Source organism: Melanerpes formicivorus, unplaced genomic scaffold, assembly GCF_026170545.1.
Source record: "Melanerpes formicivorus ecotype bairdi unplaced genomic scaffold, bMelFor1.0.p_v2 SCAF_11, whole genome shotgun sequence".
NCBI classification, from domain to species: domain Eukaryota; kingdom Metazoa; phylum Chordata; class Aves; order Piciformes; family Picidae; genus Melanerpes; species Melanerpes formicivorus.
The window spans coordinates 13,953,267-13,967,746 of NW_027142363.1; the positions used below are offsets into that span (position 1 = coordinate 13,953,267).

Sequence of the window (14,480 nt, forward strand, 5' to 3'; positions counted from 1 at the left end):
AAAGCAAAGTTTAGACATTAGCTGTTAGGCATGGGTACTGATCAGGTACAAAATACTTGATGGCTTTCACCTCTTGTCTGAATTATATGATTTGATGTGTTGCCATGTAGCAGGTAATTTGTATGCAGTTTTTGATTAGTTTTGCATTGTAAAATGAAAATTTTAAATAATGTTGTTTTCTATTATCCTTGGAGGAGGGGCGAAGAGAAGGCACTGCACCAATACAAAAAACTCTTACTTAAATGCTGATGAAAGTATTACTTTGAGAGGACAGTTGCACAGACTAGGAGAAGGATTAGTGCAGCAAAGTACTGGCCCAGGCTGCATTGCTTGGAAAATCTTGTAAGCCTGTGGTCTGATAACACTCTTCTTCTGCTTACTGCTGTTGCTGCTGCTGCACTGTTACAGTTTGGTAGATGAGCATAAATCAAAGAGCAGTAATTTAGTTAAAAAGTTAGCATCTAAAGAACAGACGGAATTTTTGTTTTGTATGTATCAGAGAAATTAGTGCACATACTAATACATACAAATTGTATGTATTTTAACACCAATACAGAAATACATTAGTATTTTTACTATTGGAAAAATTTCCAAGTTGAAGTTGTTACATTTTCTAAATGAAGGAGATAGTAAAGCTTTAATTTCTGCTAGCATCAAGCTGTGGAACTAGCGTTTTGAGAACTTCTATAAAGCAGATTTTGTGATTTGGATCTGAAAAGTTTGAGTGTTGTAGTTACTGGGGAAAACATGCAGATCCTCTCTTCAGCAATGACCCACGTTAGTGGCTGTCAGAAAGTCAGCCCTCTTTTAGTGGGCTGGTGAGCAGAATGGTGTCATGATCCTTTGAGGGTTTGAGATACGGAGGGTGCTGCTGCTGACATTGCTTTGTATATTGTACCTGGTGTGTACCTGGTGCAGGAGATGTTTGTTGCCAGTGTCAGGCACCTTCTACAAGCACTAGAGAAAAAGCAAAGCAGAGCACCAGTCTCCCAGGTGAATGAATTGCAGTGGCACTTTCACATCACTGTTGGGTTGTGGAAAGTAAAGTAAAACATGCATAGGATCACTTGCGTCCACCACAGTGCAGAGGGAAGCTGTGCAGCTGTGTTCCAATTTTGAAGAGAGAGCCAGTTGCTTCCAGAGTAAGTCTGACAGTCTTTGCATTTAGAGGTTTCTTTTAGAGGGGGCTGAGCAATGACGGTTTGCAGTATGCACATCTGTGTGTGTGGCAAGGGAACCTCCTGAGGAGTGTTGGAAGCAGTGATGGTCAGTAGCTGCTGTACTCCCCTGTGTATTCACATTGTCACAGGCAGAGACACTTAAGGACAAATATTCTTTCAGATAATCAGAACTTTTTTAATTGGTGGGAGAAAAAAGTGCTTATTTCTTATACAATACTTCATATTCTGATGTTTGGTCTTTATTGGTGGTTCAGTTTGGCCAAATTAACTGAAATTCATTTACTTAATCTGTCAGTAGAGTAAATAATAAAGGGTATTCTTTCTTCAGTGTTTTTGCTTTTCCTTAAAAAACAACCAACAAACAAGTTTAGTACCTGTGAAAAGGGGAATGATATAAGTACCATGTGCTGTCCGATACACGATAAGCAGCCCATATAATTTTATAAGGTGCTCTAACTAAGCCAGTGGAAGGGAACTTTACTGTTTTTAAGTGCTGTGTAAAACCCTCTGAATAATTTTAGCAGAGAGATAGCAGACCTGAGAGTGTCTGAATACAATCTTCCCTGGCTATTTTAGCATCCGAGCCCTTCAGAATGCGCATTCTTCAGGCCGTCCCGGCGCAGCAGAGCTATTTTGCGGGAAGGGAAGTTTAAATCCTAATGCAGCGCTTAGCTGTAATCCCCCTGTATCATTACTGCATTGCCCTGCCCTTGCTGTGGGGGTGAAATGTAGAACATGAGTCTAATCCTCGGTAGATGGAGCTAATTTTGCTTTAAACTTGAAAGTGTTAACAACAACTTGAAAATGTGACAAAGCTCAATTGCATTTCTTGTTTATTGCTTGTTTTCCGATTGGACAATAGGCAGCAGCTCTGCCCTGGCAACTGAGGGCTGCGATTTGCATAGCCCGCTGTGATTGGCTCCTCAGCTGACGGGCTCGTCCAATCAGGCGGTGGGGTTCTGGTGGTAGGCTATGCTAATTAGGCGCTGTTGCTGGGGTTCGGGGTGGTTCGGCGCGCCGTGCTGCTGCATTGTGTTGCCTGGTGAGCGGCGTTGATAAATGAGCAGTTAATGATCTGCAGCAGCGCCCGCGTACTGCGGGCAGGCTCCGCGCTCGCAGCGCAGGCCAGAGGAGGATTTAATTGCTCTTCAGTCTCCCCATCATTGCACTAGCCCTGGTGTTATATTGGGGTGGGGTGGGAACGTGTGTATGTTTAATAATGTGTGTATGTATATCCACCACGTTAATTATTAAAAAAAGAAAAATCCACTGGAATTGCTTAGATTCCGGATAGAGTGCTGCATAGATGGGAGAGGACTGTTCTGGTTCTTTCCCCATTTCCTTTTTTTTTTTTTTTTTTTTTTTTAATTTAAATTAAAGTGCCTTATACTGAAGTAACTAGATTTATGCAGGAAGCATGGCTGTGGAACATTAATAAAGTCAGCTTTAATATCAGTGCTTCCCAAAATGCAATAACCCTTGTATCTGAGATAAGTATCTGTGGCTGGTGTGAATATAGAATAATCTATTTCTAGAATACACACTTGCCTTTTAAAAATGGTGTATTCACGTCTTCCTCCACTCCCCTGGAGAAAAAAAAAAAAGGCAAATTCCACTTCAGCTCTAACAGTTCAGTCTGAATTTTTTTCTGTCCTATATATCACTCTGAAGAATATTGGAAAATCTGATGTTAAAATACTTTTGTTGTTTAAAATGGTATGGTTTTTTTTTCTCGTCTTCTTTCCCCCCTCCCCTCACCCTGGAGCTTTCTAAACCTACTTGTTCTCCTGTTGAGTCATTGCTTAGTTTACCTTCTTCACTTCTTTTCTTCCCTGGTCCCTCCCTGTGTCTTCCTTAGCTGTCCAAATTGTGGGCTTTCTTTGCATAACTACTCAAATTCTTTCTGTCCAACTCACTAAAACTGAATGTAGGGTTAATGAATTATTTAACTGAGTAAAGCTACATCGGTTCTATGGTAGGTTTTTTCCCTCTTTTTAGTTGTTTTTTCCTCCCCTGCTCTCCCCTTTTAACATAGGCATAAATATTTGTCTGAGATTTGATACCACTGTAATTTACTGGAAGTGATGGAAATTGCTTTCACTGGTATCCTTTTGACCAGGTATAACCTTGGTGTCAGCAGATTTGGAAACCTTGGAGTTCAGAAGGGGGAGAAATTTTGTTAAAAGTTAATCAATTTGACAAATTAGGATTTTTTTCAAAATATTTTTTAATGCCTCTATGCACAGTTTTTTTAATTAAAAAAAAATCTGGATTACTTGGCACTTTAATACCAAGAGAACAGACATCATTCTTAAGATCTAATGCTTTTACCTTAGGACTAAATAAGCTTTAGTTTCAAACTAAATGTTGGAGTGCCTTCATTCAGCTGAGTGGTAGTCAGCAATTGTTTACAAGTTGCTCTCACTGTGAGGACCCATGCTTACTGTTACAGAGCAGCCCATGATGAAAGCTGATTTTTACTTTGGTCAAACTTTAATTTTTTTGGCTGTTTTGCAAACCTTCAGGAAACTGTTAGCAGAGGTGCACCTAATTGATCTTCAGTAAACCAAACATTTCTTCTTTATAGGGAAACTTGGTGGTTTCTAGTGTATGTTAAAAACTAAAAAGCCAAGGTAAAATATAATTTATGTGCACTTGAAGTGGAATTTGCTTGAAGCATTCTGAAAATTGAGTGTAGAAAGTATTTTATAGTGTGTTTAATGGAAGGGCTTTCATAAAACCATGTCAACTTAAACTTTATGTCACTAAATTTCTCTTGTCTATATTACGAAGTTCCTGTGACTTACAGTGTATTTTTCTGCTTTTGACAGAACTTTCTCCATAAAGAGTGTTTTGTAATTTTTATTTGTGTGTTTAACAATTTTGCACTAGAAACTGAAGGGCAGGTGCAGGCCTTTCACCTAGATTAAAATACGCTTACATAGTTGGAATTAAGTAACTGTTTTTAAACCTTTGTTTGGAATAATAGTCACACTTCATTCTTTGCTTCTATTTTGACAGCTGTTACGAACTTTCACCATAATCATAAGAAAAGTAGATCTACATTTTCTCTTGTCCTTAGGAGCTTTCTTTTTAAATGGCAGGATTTTCATTACATTAGAAAACTTATAAACCACATAACCTTAGACATAATTACATAAAATAAGCATAAATTTATGTATAGAGAGAAGTGTGAGAGCCCTAGTTTTGTCACATTTTCACCAGCATTGGTGTCCTCTGAAAAATGAGTGGTTTATTCTTGTGAATATTTTAATTTCCCTCTTCCCTCCAGTTTAAAAGCAGATGATAGGTTTTTTTCTTTAAGTATTGTTTATTAAATATTCATTACATAAGTATTGATTGCTAAGCTATTTGGTTTCACATTCGTTTGGTGTAATATAAATACCACATTGGACTGAATCATCAGTTAAACTAATTTGACCAGTGTTTCTCAAGCAACAAGTTTGTGATGAAAAGTTGGACAGAGTTAAATTTGGTAGGAGAAATTGTGAAGAAGATTAAATGTGTGTTAGAAAACATAAAATCTTCAGTAATGAATATGTTTGCATGTATACAGTTGCACATTTGAGAACGTTTCTTCTAAGTACTAGAATATCCTTTCCTGGAGGATCCATAAAGGGATTGCTTCAAAAGTGATCTTAAAAAAACTCAAACCAGAACGTCCCTGCAACAGTAGAACACACACAGTTGCTGATGTGAAACCTCTCATTCATTTCTTCATGTCCTTATAATTACATCTTTGCAGGAAAGTGGCTTTGTTGTTCAGTATAGGCCATCAGATGGAAACTGCAAGTTCATAACACAGAAGTGAGGTGATGCTTAATGGACCTGGTGAATAAGCTGTGGAGTCATCTGCTATGCAGTCTTCTGGATGCTAAAAGCTGAAATGGGACAAGTGGTTCAGCAACTCCATGGAAGAAAAGGGTGTATAATGCATACGCATATATACATGATCACAAAGACTTTGTCTTGTAGTTCTTAGACTGGAGACTAGATGAACAGGCCTGACACCTACTGCTATATGCCCTGTTCTCTTTGTAGATGACTACTGTTGGCCATTTTCAGAGCCAGGACACCAACTTGAATGGTTTGATTTGATACACAATTAATTCCTATGTCCCATTACTAGAAAGAACTATGCTACATTTTAGTACTTAGTCCAACATTAAGAACTTTCTTCTAGTCTTGTTTTGTTTGTGAATAGACGTGAACATCCATATCCATCTTCTTTCCTGTGGTTTGCTTTTCTCTGGAACTCAACCTCCTGTAAAGTTTTTACTTTGTGAACCTCTGTAAAGCAGAGATTTACCTGCTAGTATGTGTTCCCTGCCTTTGTAAAAAACACTTTAGTGTGTAACCTGTTTCTCTCTGTTTTTCTGTAGGACAGAATAAAATTCAGTCTTATAATAATATTGCAGAAAAAAAATGTTGTTTGTGAATTACATGGGTACAGAATCAATGACTACTCCATAGAATATAGATGCAGACAGTAGAAACCATTTTATCTGGAGCACAGTGTGAGGAATGTCAAGGAATATTCTGTTAAATACAAGGCAAGGAAAATGATCTATTGTGTGGCAAGCTATTCAGTGAACACTATTTCCATTCCGTCCCTTAAAATAAATAAGGTATTTATGTAACTAAATGGTACCATAATTTATTTACATGGGTGCACTAAACTACAATTGTGGAAGCATTCTGGCATTTCCTAATCTTTGTGCACAGTACTCTTAAATTTTAATATCCTTTCAGTCCAGTATGTACCTAGGTAGAGGCTTCTGGTCTAGGTTCTCACTATTTGCACTTGTAGACTTTTTTTTTTCTCCAGATGTGCTTTTAAACTGCCTGCTGCTCAAGAACAGAAATGTGCAAACCTCACAGAGCTTAAGATTTTAACTTTGAAAGTTAGATTACTTGTGTTTCCTTTAGGCTTTAGCTGTGAAATTTGCCAATCTTGGGCTTCATTTATAAAAACAGACTAAAAAGAAGTCACAAAATTTTCTTAGTTCTGAGATTCTCCAGAGTAAAAGTAATATTTATATGTTAACAAAATACAGATTTATATAGTGTTGCCAAAGTATTAAATCAGAAATTGTTCATGAGATTTAGAGATTTCCTTCCCTTGTGGGAGGATTATAGTGAACAGTGTTTAGTTTTTCTGGTATGAGATTTTTGAAGTGGCTAGGGAGAGATACGTACCCAGTCTCTCCTTTTCACAGGTCTTGGCCACCATATTTCTACAGTATACAAGCATTACTGCACAAAAGCAGTATGGCACATGTATGCAAGTCCTATCCAAAGTTCACCTTCTGCTGCAGTTCATTCAGGGAAGAGAATAGTTAACCCAGGCACAATGCTATCAGGGTTGTTAAGCCTACTCTTGGCCTAGCTTTTCTCTAGGTTTCTTGCTCTGTCTCAGCCTTATGACCAGACATGTGACAGACAAGTCATGTCAAAGGTCTGCAAACTGTTGGGAAAGGGAGTTAATTTTGTGTCACCTCCTAAGCTCTTTATTTACTTGTCAGTTTACTCTGCTAGGAAAGAGCACAAACAGGAAGATTCTATGGGCTGCGTGTATTGGCCTGGTGAACAGGACTTGAGAATGTGGTTGTTTCTAAGTTTAGGGCTTTAATTTTGCTTTGAGAGAAAGTGGCTTTTGACATTCCTGTACAGGAAAGTTGACTCAATAGTTATTGTAGAATAGTTTCTGAAGTAGCCATTCTTAATAATATTATTTCTCTACAATAATGTAGTTTCTCCAAAAGAGGAACTAGTGTGGGATATTTATAATAGAGTTTTTTGTTCTACAGTAGCTGCTGCAGGTAGTTTTCCTTTGTTCCTTGGATTCTCTCACAGCTTGCTTTATTCCAGAGCAAGCTGAATGAAGTCCATGTACCTTTACATTCTCATGCAGTCATTTTAAATGCATGTGGACAATAGGCAAAGCAGTGATTCAGTAGAGCAGTAGGTCACTTAGAGTTCAGGCTGGCCTTTTCTTATTGCTTAAAAGATGATTGTTCTAAACTCTGAAATACGAAGTGCTTGACATTTATTATTACTTGACTTAAACGTGGGTTTATTTGGACAGAGAGTTCTCAAGATACAAGTGTTTGTTGCTCACTGTTGGCTGACTGTTTTAGGATGTGCTATTACAGTACAGAGGGGGTTGGATATTAATGCAGAGATCCATCTTCTTCATTTTCTAGACTTGTTTCTTAGAGGTAAACTCAATGAAATAGCTGGGGTATCATAATGATAATTGATACTGAGAACACTTTAAAGCAGGGACTTTGTAAAATAAGGTTGTACAGAACTCTGCAAAACTATTAACTTTGCAAAAAAAGGGTGGATATTACGTGAAGGAAGAGGGCTGAACAGTTGTGCAACTAATACAGCATTTTCTTTGATGGGACATTTGGCTGTTTTCACATTCAGTAATTTTAATATAGACCCCCCAAAAAAAACCCAAAGGTGAATGCCTTTGTCTGTGGTGGCATAGCAGGGATTGTAAATAAAAGGATTTTAAGTCTGAGCCAGGTGTATACAGTACTAAGAAATACCATACTTGGTCTGTGGTGTAGGCCCACAAGCTCTTGAACTCTTGAGTGTGGAAATCAGAATGCCCATTGTGGTGAATGATGCAGTTCACACTTCAATTCTCTGGTCATGTTTTCTGGCATGTTCTCATTCATCTGTGAATGTATCATTGAGATGGAATATCTCTGCACATTGCTGAATGACCCAAATAGTAGATAGCAGAGATAGAACAGGGAAGGGGAGGATGGGTCAGGAGGGAGAGGAGGTCAAAGGAAGCTTGAAACATTTTGGGTCAAAGAAGTGATCTTTATAAGTAAAATGTTGAAGAACAAGAAGAAAAGTTCCAGCTATGTAAAAAGAAATGAAAGAAGGTGAGTAGTGCAGAGAAGAGTTTCATGCTTCAAAATGAGATGACCCCACAGTCCAGGATAAACCCCCAAGGAATATCGCGGCCGATTTCCAATTTAGTTCTGTGTTATTTCTGCCAGTTAAAGGCTATTATGCCATCCTTTACAGGTCTTTAATTTATGGATCCAGTAAGAAATTCTGCCTCTTTTTTCAGCTGCCTTGAACAAAGCATTGGGAAAATGGGGACAATGATGCTATTAGGGAATAACCAAAATGTAGTAATCACTGCTTCGAAGCCAGATGCAGAAGGCTTACAGAAGTGGCTGTGAGGTTGTTACAATTTAAAAGAAATCAGTTACTGAGAGAGCAGGTTAGTGGTAAGTTCTCCAATGTGAGGAATGACTATATTTGAACTTCTAAATTAGGAAATAGAATGATAGTATGGCTTTGACTGCTTTTGCCTGGTTCATCCTGCACAACAGTCTATAGAGAGTGAAGTATTTTTATAGGCCATTGTAAAGGCTTTGTTGTCAAGTAGAGAACTCTCTATCTCATGGTGTTATGAAATCAAGATCAGCTGCTGCACTGGAGGATGCTTTTGTCAGTGTTGATGGCAAGCTTATATAGCTCATTGGGTCAGAAGTATTACAATGGTCCTTTATTGCTTTTCAGTTGTAATTATGAGGTAAGTTGTGTAAAGAAATATTCAGGAAGTGCCACTTTTTAAATGTTCATTGTTTTTAATGTCTGAATTTATCTCCCTTTTTGCCCTTCATGAGGGGCACACCTAAATTGGATGCTTTTTTGTGCAGCTGTGACAGAGGGTCAAAGAGTGATATACACGTGTTAAGCAGCAGAATATGTATTTAATGGATTGGTGACAGAAAGGCAAAGAAACTATCTAATTGATATGGGAATTTTCAGATGCAGTCCCTAAAGACAGAGGAGTTGAGCTAACAACTCTGATTCAAAGAGAGAAATCCTATCACTTAGTTTGCACTGACAGCTGTGGTACCAAATCATAGAGCTGTTAAGGCTGGAAGAGAACTCTGAAGCAGTGGTCCAAACTCACGCTGCTGAAGCAGGACCACCTAGAGCCAGTTGCTTAGTACTGTGGTTATCTCCCAGGACAAGTTATCCACAGCTTCCCTGGGCAGGCTGTGCCCAGTCAGTGTCTGTGAAAGGCTGCAGCATGGCTTTCAGTTGTATTAGAGATCAGTCTCACCCAGAGAATAGACTTTACAGTGGCCTAACTGTGGAGGAAACTTAAGTTCATAGTATTATAGTATCAGTCAGGGTTGGAAGGGATCACAAGGATAATCTAGTTCCAACCCCCCTGCCATTGGCAGGGACACCCCACACTAGATCAGGATGGCCAGAGCCTCATCCAGCCTGGTTTTAAACACCTCCAGGGACAGCGCCCCAACCACCTCCCTGGACAACCCATTCCAGGGCTTCACCACTCTTCATGGTGAAGAATTTCCTCCTCAAATCCAGCTTGAATCTCCCCACCTCCAGCTTCATTCCATTCCCCCTGGTTGAAATTATTTTGTTAGTGAATAACAAATTTAAACAAGTACAGTACACACTTTTTTTCAGTAATGTGCTCTTGGGGTGGCAAACAGCCACCTGCAACTTAGTTACAGTCAGTTGGTGAGTATTGGTGCCTGGCTTTTCTGTTGGAAGGAGAAGGCACCACTTGGTGCACCACATTGTTTTTGAGGAAGTGATACCTAAATGAGTTATGTAGACTGATGTCAAAGTAGGAATGACTGAGTTGAAAGCAGATGAGGTGGGAAACTGAATTTTGAAACTGTATTAAGTTTTTTAAAATTATGTGAGGCTGTACCAAAATTCTCTTGTATTAAGCCTAATGTAGTTCACTTGTAGGCTGCTCAATAACTGCCATCTTGAGTATTCTTTGATAGTTGGAAAAGTAATTCAAACTAAAACTATTTTGAATGAGGAAAATATTTCCCATTCTCACCAAAGGAAGAATTCTTGAACTTAAGCTCTTCCACTGTGTTAAGATGATGCTTTTAAAGAAACAGCTTCTACCTTTTTCATATCATAGGACAAGCTATTTTTTGCAGTAGCTGTATATTCAGATAGTTCTGAATTAGGAACCTCTTTTGCCTTTTTCTCTGTCATCATTTATGCTATTGGTCCCTTTTAAAACATTCTCTTCTGATTAGAATTAACAGTAATTTGCTTATGCACTAGTGTAGCACACTTCTTTTTCACTTTTTACTTCTCAGAGACCATAAATTTACAAAAGTCAAGAAGTTACTATTGTCATAATTGTGCATTTTCTTTATATTGTGGTATACGAAGCCCCTCTAGTTTGTTGCTACAGAATATTCTGAACAGCTTTGCTTCAAAACTGCTGTTACATTCATGACTGTAGGCAAAGAGAGACACGTGTTCTCAAGGCTGAAATAAGGGATGCCTTCTGTAGCTGGACTTATTTTATGACAAGTTCTGATCTAGTCTTGATCACAGGCAAATAAACGTTTGTCGTCAACTTTAACAATTTACACCTTTATGCGTAATTGCAGTTTGCTTCTATGTCATTCCCAGAACTAATGCACTAGGTAAGGCCTCTTCATAAAATAATTCTATCTGCACCCAATCTGCAATCCCTTCCCTTAATGTACTTCATGCATAGACATCTTGGCATATTTTTTTCTTTTTTGGCACTGTGTTTCCTTCCCTGGGTGCTTCGCAACATGTCGTAATTTGAACTGAGAGCTATTAGAAAGACGACTGATGATTGGCTAGAACTTGTTCCTTAGATACTTCTGTCCTGTAGAAGTTATGCGTGGGGTGTGGTAGTGTGCTCCCATGGTGGTCAGTAGATCACTTTTTGAGTGTCTAGAGCCCTCCAAATGAACTTCAGCCAACAGGGGATTTGTGAGCATCAATTACTGGGTGTACACAAATATTCCTATTTCAATAGCTGACTGCCTCCTCGATCTTAAAACTAAAGGAGGTCAAGATTGCTATTCCAGCCAATTCTTCTTTTCCCCCTCATTCTTCCTGATGTGGCACTAGGTGTTTCTTGGCTCATAATAGTAAGTTATGAGCGTTCTCTTGAAAGAACTGGGTTAGGATTGCAGATGTCATGGAACAAAGTCTGAAATGTGACAAGGGCAGTAATTTCATCCTGAACATCTCTTGGTTTTGTTGATAGTTAAGACTGCTTTTAGCAACAGAACTCTGTGAAATTGTATGTCTGTTTCAGTGACAGTAAGAAATCATAAAGATGATCGTTCCAGGCCTTGTAGTTAAAATTCTTAAACTTTTGACCCAGGTAGTTCTTACTTATTGCTAACATGGTTATGGGTTGATACCACCATCTTCACAGAGAGTATTGAAATGCCTTTCTGTTTGGTATGTTGAACATGGTGTATGAGCATACTATTTCCATCCATCTGCTTGTTACAGACGTCATGTCAAACTCTAATCAGGCTCTTGTGTTTAATAATATCCCCTTTTCTGAGACTCAGTGCTGCTCCGTGAAACCAGTTTGTCTTTCTACCAAAGAACAATGATTTATAGAAATTATCTTATTGGATAGTTTTCATTCATGAATTTTGCTCCCAGAGGTTGTATATGACTTCCCTTCAAGCAAATAGGTAACAGCTTATTAACCACAGACACTGAATCTCCAGCAAATTTTAAACTGAATAAATAAAATAAGTGATTTGTCAAACTGTGGTTCTTAGAGAAGCTTTCTTTGGGATTCTCCAGTCCAGTTGCTGCCTTATAAATTACAAAGTTCTCTTTTCTTCGGCATTGCTGTTGAATTAAGTGAGGTAGAACAACTGACTGTCATCAGTTTGGAAGATCAGGAAAGTTGCAGCCTTGTTCTCCTGCTAGTGGTCTCAGGAGAGGGGTGTGCAAGTGTTACTTATAAAGTCATTTGCTGTACAGTTTAGAATTAAGAAAACAGAGGAAAGTGTGCAAGTATTTTAAAATATGTACACTGAGATATTTAACTAGTGTTTTCACTTTAAATGTTGGAAGAGAGTTTCAGAGCTTAGTAGGATCTTTATTTGTGTTAAAAATCACAAAGTAATTTTTAGTGGACTTCTCTTTACAGAAGAGTTACTGTAATTTTTTGTGCTATGTTAAGTTAACTTCTCATATAATTGTCTTAGGTCAGGAATTGCTCTGTTTTAATTTGTAAGGTCATCTTGATACTTTATCATGTTACCAGAGGCACCCTAATGCACACAAAAAAGGAGTTTTCACATGTCATAGTTATTTCATAAAGGTTTGAGGAGGGGGGTTGTTTTGGGCTTTTTTATTTGTTTCTTTGGGGCTTTTTCCAAGTGAAATGTTTGAAGATTTACTGGAACGTTGTGAAAATATGTGGGTGCTTGTGTGCAACCAGTTCATTTTCAAGAGCAGTCTGTTAGTCTTTTAGTGGTACTGAATTGTAACACTGGGGAAAAATACCAGTGATCTGTCAGTGGGTATTTCATTGTACAATTCTACTTCACCTCTTTGAAAGTTACGGTGTTTATGCTGTATATAGGCTTTATTATTTATAGCTTTTGAATAACATTTTAACTTGTTTTATTGACTATATCCATGAAGTTGTTCTACTACCGTGATAGGTACGGAGTTGAGGCAGTATAATTTTCTGTATTTTAATTTTCCTTAACATAGACAACAAATTGAGCAGTTAGTGTTTGAAGAAAGCCCAGCTGATGGGCAGTGCTTATCTGCTATCTTATACTGTCTATATTTTCTTGCAAAGTTTTGGCTGTGAAGTAAATGAGGATGTCTCTTGATGGTTAGGTGCTTGATTATTTCACATCTTGCTTCTAAACTTAATTCTTAATGAATAATTGTGCTTCCAAATTTCAATTTCTGTTTCCCCACGTATTCTTTGAGTGACAGTGTTGGCTTCATTGTGCCTGGCTGCTAGTCCCATCCTGCTATGTCTCTTATGTTGTGCCAACATGGCAACCATTTAGAGAATTTCCCCTCTCTGGCATAGTCAGCAAAAGCAAAAGGATGGATGTAAAATGTGGAACATGCTAAAATTTCATTGGTAAGCAAAGAAAACACAATTGTACTTTAATCTAATCTGCTCTCCAGTGTGAAGCTATGAACAAGCAGGCTGGGAACCAGTTAGAAGCAATATAACAGATGTGTGAAACAGGAGTTGAGAGGGTGCAGTATCTGTCCTGATTAGAGGCAGATTCTGTGCCATTGGAATTTGGGTTTTTGTTTTCCAGGATGTTTCAGAATCTAGTACTTTGGCCATACAGTTTGCCATTCTCTTGCAACTGGACACCAAGTGTTCCATCTGTCTCTTGCCTTGCAGTTTCTTCTGGCAGTTTTCTTTCACCTTCCCCAAATGGAATTCATTCAAGTTACACTGTGGGCTACCTATAGTTTGATGATACTCAGCAGGAGGCAATCAGGGAGCTGAGTTGAAGCACACTGTCTGAAGGGTAGAAGTTAAAAATGTAGGCTAATGAGCTAAGCAATTTATAGGAGGGCATAAACATTGAGGCCAAGGAAAGGCAAATTGCTCAGGCTGGGTACTGGCTTTTCTTTTCTTTTGGTAGTCAGTCCAGAAAGTTGCTGTGAGCAACCTTGAAAGGCAGAACTTGTATGTTTTTTTGACTTTCATGGAATCCATTTACAAAATTGACATCACAGATGTCAAATTCCAACTGAGTTGTGAGACATGGGTGAAGATGTTAGAAAAAGGGTGTTAAAGATTTTAAGTAGGAATAAATGATTAATAACTAATTTTCACAATGAAATGAGAAGAAGCACTTCAGTGGGTCATCTTTATATGAGAATGACTACTGGGTTCATTGTGTATGAAAACTGAGGTAAATATTTTCAAGCTGTTGACTGCATTAAAATCTCACATTATTTTTGCAGGAGGAGAGACTTCAGCATGCAAACCTTCATCTGTTCGGCTTGCACCATCGTTTTCATTCCATGCTGCTGGCCTTCAGATGGCTGGACAGATGTCCCATTCACATCAGCAGTACAGTGATCGTCGGCAGCAGAACATAAATGACCAACAGGTTTCTGCCTTATCATATGCTGACCAGATTCAGCAACCGCTAACATTAACAAACCAGGTGAGTGACAACAACAAAAAAAATTCTGATATAATAATGTCTGGTACACATTACTGTGATCTTACATTTTTTAAATGTAAAATTTAAATGGAAAGTGAGTTTAATAATAGCTTTTTTTTTTTTAAAGGGCTGTTTGATGTTAGAATGTGATTGCTTTATTACTTGTTCTAATGGGCAGTGTTTTAATGCAGTCACTTGTTAGTGTATTTGGAATAGAGAGGTTTGCACAAAAGACACGTAGGAAGATACACTACTACTACTATTAATATAGCAA

At 38.2% G+C, this 14,480-nt stretch overlaps 1 protein-coding gene across 2 annotated transcripts in view; it reads left to right on the plus strand.

The window, feature by feature from the left end:
- The window catches only part of DYRK1A (dual specificity tyrosine phosphorylation regulated kinase 1A), an 81,334-nt gene that overhangs the window by 45,656 nt on the left and 21,198 nt on the right, over positions 1–14,480 (plus strand). For both annotated transcript variants that reach the window (XM_068144609.1, XM_068144607.1), the window contains exon 3: positions 14,001–14,206. In XM_068144609.1, the coding sequence (XP_068000710.1) occupies positions 14,001–14,206 (206 nt within the window). The remainder of the gene's footprint in view (positions 1–14,000; positions 14,207–14,480) is intronic.